The sequence below is a fragment of the Frankliniella occidentalis genome, unplaced genomic scaffold (assembly GCF_000697945.3).
Source record: "Frankliniella occidentalis isolate FOCC.00 unplaced genomic scaffold, Focc_3.1 Scaffold13, whole genome shotgun sequence".
Taxonomy (NCBI): domain Eukaryota; kingdom Metazoa; phylum Arthropoda; class Insecta; order Thysanoptera; family Thripidae; genus Frankliniella; species Frankliniella occidentalis.
Window position 1 is genome coordinate 517,133 of NW_026267143.1, and position 11,210 is coordinate 528,342.

At 50.7% G+C, this 11,210-nt stretch overlaps 2 protein-coding genes across 4 annotated transcripts in view; one reads left to right on the plus strand and one right to left on the minus strand.

Annotated features, from left to right (window-relative positions):
- Positions 1 to 1,663: 1,663 nt before the first annotated feature.
- Positions 1,664 to 4,663, minus strand: LOC127748794 (uncharacterized). The gene is made up of 3 exons (XM_052263667.1): positions 4,547 to 4,663; positions 3,588 to 3,800; positions 1,664 to 2,423 (listed from the first exon to the last, which is right to left on the minus strand). Exons 2-3 carry the CDS (start codon positions 3,786 to 3,788, stop codon positions 2,211 to 2,213), a joined length of 414 nt encoding a protein of 137 aa, XP_052119627.1. The 5' UTR covers positions 3,789 to 3,800; positions 4,547 to 4,663; the 3' UTR covers positions 1,664 to 2,210.
- A 1,552-nt stretch (positions 4,664 to 6,215) lies between these two features.
- The window catches only part of LOC113214864 (uncharacterized), a 10,347-nt gene continuing 5,352 nt past the window's right edge, over positions 6,216 to 11,210 (plus strand). Inside the window, exons 1-6 of one of the 3 annotated variants that reach the window (XM_052263594.1) lie at positions 6,216 to 6,288; positions 6,393 to 6,703; positions 8,067 to 8,291; positions 9,669 to 9,708; positions 9,794 to 9,930; positions 10,847 to 11,011. In XM_052263594.1, coding sequence (XP_052119554.1) covers positions 9,687 to 9,708; positions 9,794 to 9,930; positions 10,847 to 11,011 — 324 coding nt within the window. In that variant the 5' untranslated portion in view covers positions 6,216 to 6,288; positions 6,393 to 6,703; positions 8,067 to 8,291; positions 9,669 to 9,686. The remainder of the gene's footprint in view (positions 6,289 to 6,392; positions 6,704 to 8,066; positions 8,292 to 9,668; positions 9,709 to 9,793; positions 9,931 to 10,846; positions 11,012 to 11,210) is intronic. The other 2 variants (XM_052263593.1, XM_052263595.1) reach the window with 2 other exon arrangements.

Genomic DNA, 11,210 nt, shown 5'->3' on the forward strand with positions numbered 1-11,210 from the left:
CAATAATCCACTGACGTACACTGCTCCGCGCTGTGCGGCCCGTGCGCGTGGAGGACGCATCACTGGAAAAACTAATAAATATCGTGACAATGTGTCACACTACAAGGGTGACATCCTTGGTCTGTTGCTTGTGTGGTGTGGGTGTGACCATATTTGAAGGCCACGTTTGTGGTGTGATCTCTTATGTGTTCTGCCTAGTTCTGTCTATACCTTCTTAGATTGGTGTGATCTACACTCAGGTCTCGTGACACCCGCGCTGCAGACTAAAACCTCATAAACGTTTTGAGTTACAGCTTTTGCATTCCGTGCGGGTAATCCAAAAGAACGGAAGTGCGCACGCAAAGAAAATGCGCACTTCCGTTCTTCTGGATAGCTGGATGTCATTTTGGCGCCATGGGTCGTGAGTCTCACTTCGGAAGCGCCTGTCACCACGAGGGTAGGCAGGCCCGGCAGGCACGGCGCTGTGGGGTGTTGCCTACCTCAGCGCCTGCAGTCCCGCCAGCAGCCTCCGCCGTCTTTTCTTCTGATCGAGAACGCCTTTCCTAGGAGAAGGGGATCGGGTGGGATTCATTCCCAAAGTTTTTACGATTCAGTACCATTTTTTTTTTCGTTTGGTCACCCTGTTCCAGTGTGAAAGTACACAGAGTATAGAATGGGGCGCCTCACAACCCAACACCCCCCAAAGAGGCTGTTTTCCTGCCTGGCCACGACCCTGGCGGTGCTGCGGAGGGACGGGAGGGACGGGGGTCGGGGTGGCGATGGCTCGGCCGTTGCCTGCGGAATTTTCATTTCCCTCCGGAGAGGCATAGCAGTGGTGCTCCGAGCCCCATCGGGCCGATCCAATGATCTCACGGCAGCCTTGTCGTGCCGCTCCCCTCCCTCCCCCCACCTCCCTACCTCGACACTCGCCCCACTCCCATCCGGACACCCACCCCGCACCCCTCCCGATTCCAGGCCGCAAAGACGGGAAAGGGCGTCTAGTCATTGAGCGTTTGTTTTCTAGAAGCAAAGAAGAAACTAATTTTTCCTCTTTTGCTGCTGCTACTGGATGGGTGGCAAAAAGTGAAGACTTTGTGACTTGAGTTCCAATTTCCGGCCCTCGTGTTCTTTCCCATCCGATCCAATGGGGCTTATTGGTGGTGGCGACGAGCCTGGAGCGCGCTGAGGTGGGCGCTCGGGTGGGTGCTCGGGTTTGGCGCCCGCTGCCCGCTCCGGCAGTCTGCGGGCTCAGCAGGGCGGCCTAGCCCTCGGCCGAGCCCCGACGAGGCAGCGGTGACTCGGCGGAAAACAAAGTCAGGATCGCAACTTGATCCCCTGGTGGATTGGCACCAAGACCAAGGAGGAGAAGAGCATCCCCTCCCGGAGGGGGTGACGGCGGACGGGGACGACGGGGAGGAGGGTGCGTCCCCGGGGAGCGCTCCGGGCGCCGCGTGCTGACCTGGGTGGCTCCGGGGGCGGCTCCGGGGGCGGGGTAGGGAGGCGGCCGCCGCTCAGCGCAACGGGTTGGCTAACGCTGGGCGACAGCCCGCCGCAAGGACAAGAAGCGCAGAGTCTGGCCGCCCACCACGGCGCGGCAGCAGCGCGGCGCGGCAGCAGCGCGGCGGGGCAAACGGCATCATGATGCAAACAAGCGGAGGCCGTCTTGTTCGTGGAAAAGCACTCGTTGTTGAGGGAAACACCTCTGTTTATTTATTATAAAAACTTACAACAAAGACAGCTCCAAGAGCACATAGATTAGCACCAGTTTCTGCTGGACGAAGACAGTGAGGAAACATTACCTTAAGGTACTGAATAATTGAAAGTTGGCACATTTTAGAGTTTATAAGAAAATTATATGCTTGCCAAAGGCGTGAAGTTGCGAAGGTCTTCGTAACACCAGTGGACCCAACCGCCAAAATGAAGCTGGGGTGGCAGTTGAGTCCGTGAGGGCCGTGCATCGGTTGCAGATCCGACAGCAAGTCCTGCCGCCCGTTGGTCGGCGAGGTGTGAGGCTGCCCCGTGTTGGTGTTGCACTGCACCGCACGGCCGCACGTAGCCGTCAGTGGACACGTCAGAGATTAGCGCCTTGGGCGCCAAGAGCAAGGACACGTCGTGGCGTCAGCAGGGCCGAGAGCTGAGCAGGGTACAACTGGGTCAATGCGTCAAGGTCTTGGCGCCGTCAGCCGCATCCCCGGGACGGCTCACACGCCACCCTCGACCACAACCCCTAGCTAGGTCCGGATCGGCGCGAAGGGTGCGTAGTTCTGGTAGGCGTAGGGCAGGTAGTAGGTGTTGGCGTAGGACGCGGTGTTGGCGTACACGAAAGGGCTGAGCCCGCTCTTGGCCGGGTACTGCAGGCCGTTGCCGTAGTATGGATTGGAGGGCAGCTGCGCGGCGCACTGCAGCAGGGCGGGCAGGGTGAGCATGGCGAGCACTGCCAGGACCTGCGGAGCGACGAGCAGACCATCAAATATGCACCTTCCAAAGATGGAAAACCTACTAGCCATTATTGTAAAAAATGTCGGTGTACTTGTAACGTACAAACTGCAGATTTAAGGTCTAGTTTCTTTCATTCTACTTTTAACAATGAAAGTTTTCAGGTTTCATTGAGTTTTAATCTACTCTTACAGTGTTAAACTTTTGTTTACGTGAAAATATTTTGTACGGTGTAGAGAACCTTCTGACGTTGGATTTTTTCTTTCACAAGATCACGACCATTTATGCTTCCCGCCTTTTTGCAAAAGAGAAATGCGTCTGAATGCGCGGACGTGTCGCGCCGCCCCTAGCCTGACAATGAGGCTTGAGTGGGGCGCAAGCGGGGCGCAAGCGGGGCGCAAGCGGGGCGCAAGCGCGGCGCACAACCGGAACAACCCGGCCGCCACAACACAGACACAGACTGCTTTACTTTCCTTTGACACTCCATTTCCAGCGCGGCAAATTGGCGGCACTTCACAATGCAGCGGGGGCCACAGAGCGCCACCGCTCGGCGGTTGGGAGCCACGCCGAGTTTAGAGGCAGTGTAGTTCACTTTGTCTATCTTGTTGACTTCAATAACGCCCGGCAATGGAAACTTTGCATAGGAAGCAAGTGCTAAAATAAATTTCCGGGCGTGTAAAAATTTCCCCTAAAGCTAACAAAATGAATTTGTGGAAGTCGTAACAACTGCATAAAGTTAATCTCATGAGTATTATACATAATGTGAATGATACCTGAGTATTATATTTACAACATATTTTATATTTCACTGGTAATTGTGCCAACGAACGTATGTCCAAAAAAATCGAGTCGATTGAATTTCGGTCTCTTTTTAGAATATATAGTTTTTGTGTCAAAATACCTTGAAATACAAAAGCTGATTTTTTTGGACATACGTTCATTGACACGATTACCAGTGATTTTTGAGTTACAAATTATGCTGTAAATTTACGACAGCCCTTCTTGCTCGTCAACGCAAATTCCAAGTCGATACAGAGTGCTGGTAATTTTATGATTTCAAATTGTAATTTTACAACACACATCATGGAAAAATTTCATTCCATCCTTACAAGTTTTTCTCACAGCGTACAGACTTACAAATTTACGATCCGACAAGGCAGCGAGAAACTTACGGCAGGGGTTCGAGACGCGTACATCCTTATGCAAGAAATGAGCGACAGCGAGGGATGCCCTACACTCCGGATGCCGAGACACGATTGCCGAGCGGGGAGCGGCAGAACAATCACACGTCTTCTCCCACCACCCAATCCCTTCCCCACCCCTGCACCCTGCACCCAGCAAGGAGGGTAGGGGTGGGGCTTGGCTGGCCACATGATGTTTGTACACTGCAAAAAAAAATGAGTTCAACAGTTTGGTGGCTTTTAACACGTTGAGGAAAACGAAGAATGTCTCGGAAGCCGAAGGCTGTCGGAAGCACCGTAATTATCTTAGAAAAAATAGAATTACACCATATGAATGCATTTTACAAGGCAGTATTCGGCCCTTTTGTAAACTTGGGTCACGCCGCACATTCCTTCGAAGCCGACCTGGTCTGAAGTACTCGAAGAGAATGCCGTGGTAGGGTGCTGTTACGACACACTCCATAAGCACAACAACCGCAAATATGCTCTGTTTATGGTCAAGAAGGTGTCACAGACCCACAGGAAAACCAATTGTGTCGCACACTTGTAGGTGTGTGAACAACATTCGTATACATAAAGGTACCAATGAGTGTGGTTTAAGGAAAATTCACACCCTCACCCTTAAGTGTACAAATTGGCATTCACACACCTAGAAGTGTGCGACACACTACTAAGAAATCGACTACTTAGTTACAAAAAGCAAAAACTACATATGAGGAATTTGTTTGTTATGCAAGCCTTTAGGTGAAGGTTTAGAATTGCATGAAACCAAAAACGACCCAACGCTTGACCCTTGCTCGCCTGCACCGCGCGGTTTTAAAAGAATTACTTTGTTCACAAAAATCAGTGCGGAAGAGTCCATGCAAGAGAAAACGACACCGAAACGTAGCGAAACTTCTTATCATCATCGCCAGTTTCCTACTCTTTTTTTTCTACGTCCCCGAACTTACCGGGACGCTAACTCCTTACAGCCGGCGCTACCCACCCCGTCCAGTCCTGATTGCAGAATGACGGGCACATTCTTCGGTCCACCCCTCGGACTCCCCAGCAGTGTTGGCAACTCCTGCGGATGGATGGCTCAGTGAATTTTCTACACGCCGAAAGGTTTCTCCGCCGTGTTTCTTTTTCGCGTCCACCCCTGGCCGACCCGCGTACCCAGACTGGCTCTCGCTCATCCACACACTGTGAGAAATAGTTGTACACCGCCGGGTGTCCGGGAGAATGCGCGGCAGCTCGATGGGTTGCCTATGCACTGATGTGCAGGCGCGGAGGGCGAGGAGAGAGCGGTGGAGGTGGTGGGAGGCGGCCGGTTGTCTCCCGCCACCCCCCTCGCCCTCCGCTCCTGCACATCAGTGCGTAGGCAACCCATTGAGCTGCCGCGTATCCTCCCGGACACCCGGTAGGTATAGGTTTTGCGGGAAAATTTTCGATAAGGCGTGTCGTGAAGTCACAATTTAAAATTGTGAAATTACAAGCGTGAGCCTGCCTGGAGTCGTCGACGCTGCAGATCTTGATCGATCTTGGTGGCAGTAGCAAATACTAGAATTCACAGAATTCACCGAAAAACAAGATTAGTGTGTCAGGAATTTACAAGATATTTTGTAAATATTAATTACAAAATGTATCTTAAATTGATTTTCTCAGTGCAGCAGGGTATGACCAACCAGAGAACCACGCTGCTAGGCATGTGCAGCCTCTTCGCGTTGTTGATTCCTTGATTGCCGAGATCACACGCGTTCTCTCGCTCGGCCGCCCCTCGGGCCGCCCTGCCTGGCAGAGGGCCGTGCTAACGCGATGAATGGAGATCGATTTATTCTCGTCTCACTTGTAGCTGCGCCGCTCCTCGCAGGATTACAGACCACGGCGAGTTGGCCAACAAGTTGCCAACAACTACTTTCGTGAATGGCTCGGCCGCATGGCTCGGCCGCGCCCCTGGGGGGACGTGTATCCTGCGGACCGAGACACCGTCTGCCTGTCAAACAAGCAGACTGCCCTGTCATTTTCAACCCCAGCCCACACCACGCTCCGCATTGTCTTAAGCTCGGACCCTCCCCACCCTTGCACTGCAAGGTTGTTCCAAGTTCCAAGTTATGCCTATGATGCCACACCACTCTCTATGCTCTTCAACAAATTTGGTCCGCAGGTTTTTATTTCGACGAGCTACCCCAACGAAGACCATCAAATATGCGACTGTACGCCATACCACGACCACGTCTCACGTAACAGGCTTCGCGATATCTCACGAACAACTGTGACGCTGCGACGAGCCTGGCATACATCTACCTGTAAACCCAATAAGCCGGGTGAAAGACAGAGTCGTCAAGATGCCTTTGGCCTCACAAGTGACAAATTTTAGTCAAAAGGGTTTTATTTTGACGAGTCATCCCAACAAAGACCATCAAATATCCGAGGAAAAACATTAATTTGTTTTAAGGTTATTTCCGTGGGAAACTCTCTTTTGTGTTGTAACACCCTCTTTCAAATGTTCGCGCCTAAACAGGATTCGGCGGTATTGGACAGTTTTAGCGCAACCTGGCGGCAATCTTCTGAGTTACAAATCTGGTGTTTTCGTTCGAAGGGGCGGAGCTCAAGTACTGTACATTGCCATTCCAATACTTCGAGAGCACTGAGGCGAGGCTACCAAGTCTGACTACGAGAAATATCAAGCGGGCTGCACACTGCCGGAGAAAAGGTTAATTTCAAAACAAATGGCCCAGGACTATTTGGTGTATATGTGAACACCGAACTTATGTCAGAAGAGTCAAAAAATATTAGAAATGTGATTTTCAATTCCAGATTTTACATAGGAATTTCTTTCGACGAGTCTTGTAAATAAGAGCGAGGGAGGTTATGTTGCCCAGTGGGCACGGCCGAGGCGGTCGAGACGTGTGATGACGCATTCTTTCCGAGCGGAGCCGCGCGCTGTGTAGCGGCGCGCGGCCGCCGCCGCCGCAGCCGCAGCCGCAGCCGCGCCGCCGCGCCGAGAACCACCAGTGTTGGCAAACTGAACCTGCCAGCCATACGCCGGCAGACAGCAGCAACGACAGCCGCGGCACCCTGAAGTTAACTTAAAAAATATTTCCACCACTTTCGTACCTTGTTGACCGGTGAGTACTGTACAACCACACGACATTCATGCAAATTTAAATCTTTGGAGGCCCAACCCAACCCTTGCCTTGTATCCGCCCGACCCTCGGACAGGCCACGGGGGTTATGTGTGCTCAAATGTGAGCGGTCTGTATATGATCGGTCCAAACGGCGTTTTCTTTGCACAACTCTGGCGGACCAGCCGAGCTTGGACCACCCTCAACTTTTTTTTCAAATTCGTTGGGTTGAAGGTTGTTTTTCTGGGAAAGCATCTCCTGGTCAGCGTCAGCAGCAGCACACCCAGCGAGCAATGATCAATTAATTTACATCAATTTGACATCATTTTGACGTCATTTGACGTCATTTTGACGTCAATTTACGTCATTTTGATGTAATTTTGATTGATGATTGCTCGCTGGGACAGTTAGCAGCAGCGGGGGAATACCCCTTTCAGGCGAGCAGGCAGAGTCAGAGCTCAAGGAGGAAGGCAAACTCGGCGTGACATCAAAATAACTTCAAAATAACCTGCGATTTCGATATTAGGGACCTTTCTGGGTCCAGGTGATGTCATAATGGTCCCCAATACTGACCTTAGAGATTACTTCTATTTCGTGCTAACGTTGCTTTCCTCCTTGGGAGAAGTGGAGAGCGGAGTTTTAAGCGAGTTGGACGCGAGTTGAGCGCAAGTTTGTCCCCAGATTTCGCAAATTTTCGCGGTTTGGACGTGAGTTTTTGCGAGCACTGCAAGTGAACAATGCATTGGCGAGTGGGGGGCCCCTCTGTTATGGTGAGGAGTGTGAACACGGAGAGTGCACTGGTGCAGTGTTCGCAGTCGTTCAACTTTTAGTCCAGTTCTTATTGGGCCAGCTCGGGCCAGCCGCAACTAAGTTATTAGGCTTTGCTCGCGGAGGCCGTGATGTGCGTCGTCTAGGATTTTGTCGTGCACCACTGGCAGGAATGCAAACAGCTGAGCCGTCGCTGGCTGTCTAGGGGCTCGGCGTGGGGCGGAAAAGGGTGGGGGGGGGCGCTTTTATGACTACTCGAACGCTGTGTCGGGTCCCGTTTATGGACGCAAGGAAAGAATTGTGAAGTATCTCGGTGAGAAATGCAATAGGATATACGTCGCCATTTAAAAATTTATCTTGATTTTGTTTGTCAATTATATCAACCCCGATTAAATCGCACGCCCAAGCCGCACTGCATGCACACATGTGGGTCTAAAATGAGGCCATGAAGCCCTTAGATTTCAATGCCACAATGGGTGACTCATACAATCAGTTTACCCATAAGACTACAGTTGTTGGCAGGACTTTATTCTCCAACGTTAGTTTTGAGAGTGTAGTTTACTTTTGGACGGCCATATCGCTTGTTTTGGCATTCCAGACAGCAGTGCGCTGGCCGGGTGTTTTTCCCGGTTTCTCCTATGCGGTTGGTCGGCGCAGCTCCAGAGGCGTGATGTGCCCTCTGACCTGCAGTGGTACCAACCTGACCGCCGGGCGCAGCGGGGATGTCCCCGGTGCCGGGCGGGGCGGTCCACCGCGGGATGTGTGACGGGGCAATGTTGGCGGCGGTTGCCGTTGCCGGGCGGGCCAGCACGGGGTCACCGTTGTGAGTTATGATCTGGAAGCCAGTGAGGATCGAACGGAGTACACTGTTTGCTCCTCGGACAGTCATAGTCATAGCAAGAGAGGGTGTCTTTTAGCAACGTAGATTTTAGGTTTAGGGTTCACCACACCACAGTTATCTTGGACTTAGTTTTTCCTTCAATAATTATCCCTAGTGATTCTAAGTAAACCCTTGGTGTTCCCTACTCGTTTATCTTAACATCTCACAAGCAGACAACGACGTAGTTATTAGGCTTCGCGTGCGCTAAAGCGCAAAACGCGAAGCTTCTAGCGCCCGGTCCGGTTATACTCGCCAAGATTTTCCCGTGCACGTACCTGCTCCCCAGCATCCCTCAGCAAGGAGACCCTCCCGCACCAAAAAAAAAAAGAAAAGGTTCGGGTCGGGGGCGGGGCAGGGGGCTGAGGGCTCCGGTCGGGGGGTGCCGCCCGGCTCGAGCTGTTGTCATCTGGTAGCGTAGCGGCAGACAATAGGGTAGTGAGTCGGTCGCTCTGACTGAAAGTGGCAATGACGTTCAAAGTTGGTCAAATATTGGTCCGATCGGTAAAATTCTTACAGTTTCGAAGTTTTTAGCTATTGTCCGTGGGACTGATACAATTTACTTATGGCAAAATTCGGTTGATAAAGTCTTGCCCTTACTGCAGAGCCGTAAGAAACATCAAAAATGTGCGAATTTATCCGGTTGGAATAATATCTTACTCACTTTGAACGACATGGCTACTCTCAGGCAGAGCGACTGACTCGCAACCCTATTGTCTGTAACTAGGTAAAGTGTGTCTTGTTAAGTGTATTTTAGTAAATTTAATGTGTTTAAATAGGTTAGGTTAGGTTAGGTTCAGTAAGTGTAAAATATAAGTAGGGTGTATGACAGTAGAACTACAATAAAAATGTTGTGTGTAATTAACGGGACCCGCTAGTTATTTTATTTTATGGACTTGTATCTTGATGTTTGCTTTACCATGTACGCCGTTCATGTTTAAGTCAAGGCGTTGTGCTGGCCATTGCCCACACCAAGCACGCGAAGCCTTCCAAAGCCACATTGGATAATGTGGACTTGACGGATTTTAACGAGTGATCCTGGGGGTTTCTAGCATTGAGATATCATAGTATAAATGATTTGTAGAGATTATTTACCGTACAAACACAGTGTAGCGCTCAGTATCTCACTGCCTCCCCGCCCTTGCCTGCCAGCCTTAAAAAATACAAGTAAAATTGTCTTTAGCTTACGGCAAGTGTCGTTGAAATAAAGTAAAAATGTCCTGCAATTAACTTAATTTCCTTTTGTTTTAAAGGAAATTCCTTTGTTTAAGGATGCCGTTTTCTGTTTTCACTAACTTTGTGGGCCTCTTTTTCTTGTTTTAGAACTGAAGAGGTCACACAATGGAGGATCATTTTACGTACGGTAAGAGGCTTTAAAAAATAGCGAAATAGATGTTTAAAAATCATGTACTAACCTTTGGCTTGTGAATTTCCTTCGACTTCTCCAGGTCCTTGCAGAGGCCCGTGCGCTGTCTGCGGACAGCCTGGCGCTGTCTGCGCGCGTTGCCGTGTAGCCTTCTACTGTGGAAAGGATCATCAGAGAATGCATTGGAAACTGCACAAGCCGGTCTGCGGTTGCCTCGAGGTGCGTATCTTCAAGCTCGATGTGTAACCACGACAAAGAGCGACAGTAGTGTAACACACTTTAATTCCGCTGCCATGGCGCATACACACACTCAGAGAAGTCAGTTTTTGAATCAAGCAAAATGTTCTTGACTTGAACTCGTACTTAATTATTGTACTTCTGCCAGGACCACACTACTTGATTGTAGCAAAAAGTGGCATTGATGCAAATAAAAGTATATTTGGCTAAGCACGTTATTCAAAAGTACAAGTTTAGGTCAAGAGCATTTTGCTTGATCCAAAAACTGAATTCTGAGGGTGGAGGGTGGTCCCCAGACCCCTTCCTTTATTTTGCTTACCGGATGCAGGCGTGCGGGCGGGTTAGCATACCGGTTGACCGGGAGAATACGCGGCAGCTGGATGGGTTGCCTACGCACGGGCGTGCAGGCGCAGAGGACGAGGGGGAGAGTAGGAGGTGGCGGGAAGTTGCCTTTCGCCACCTCCTCCGCTCCCCCCTCGCCCTCTGCGCCTGCGCGCCCGTGCGTAGGCAACCCATCCAGCTGCCGCGTATTCTGCCAGACACCCGATACTCGTACGGGGCCGTAAGGCGCCGCAGTGGGCGATGGTAGGCAAGCCCGCCCGCACGCCTGTATGCAGTACAGTATAAGCAAACTAAAGGAAGGGGTCAGTGGACCACCCTGTACGCACTGTGTGCCCAAGTAATGCCTAGAGTTAATGCGCGCAAAAGTTAATAACAAGTACTTTGTGTAAAATGTTCCGTCTAACATATGCGCAAGAAATGCATTAGAAATCTTTGACCTTCTAAAATACTTATTTTTATACCGTAATACTTTCGTATTTAGTGAATCCTTATGAAATCTTGGAGGGTAAGAGACGTAAATGTCTCGCTGTTTCACCCTCCTATGCAATGTCCACAGGTTCGTACTGACGAGCGTGTAGGCCGGCATATCGTGGCCATCAAGGACATCCCCGCCCGCACCATTCTCATGAGGGAGCTGCCGCTGGTCGTCTTTCCTTTCAACCCGACCCAGGCATTGCTTCAACCTGATACAGAGGACCTCGAACCCATTGAGGGCGGGAAGGTGAGCCCTAATTATGATCCTGTTTTGCGACGTGCGCTCTAAAGATAGTTCGAAGGCCTGGATTTATCTCAAACGACAATTAACACATTCCTTGCGGAGTGCGCACTATGTGGTCACGCTTCCATGTTAAATCATAGGCATCAAAAATTAACCGCAGGGAACGTGTTAATAGGCGTCTTCCACAGTATACTGACTTTGC

Excerpts from the sequence above, each read along its gene's own strand:
- LOC127748794 (XM_052263667.1), bottom strand. The coding sequence starts at position 3,788 with ATGTGGCCAGCCAAGCCCCACCCCTACCCTCCTTGCTGGGTGCAGGGT. Across the intron at positions 2,424-3,587 it reads ACGCGTCTCGAACCCCTGCC|GTCCTGGCAGTGCTCGCCAT; the intron begins GTAAGTTTCTCG and ends GTCGCTCCGCAG.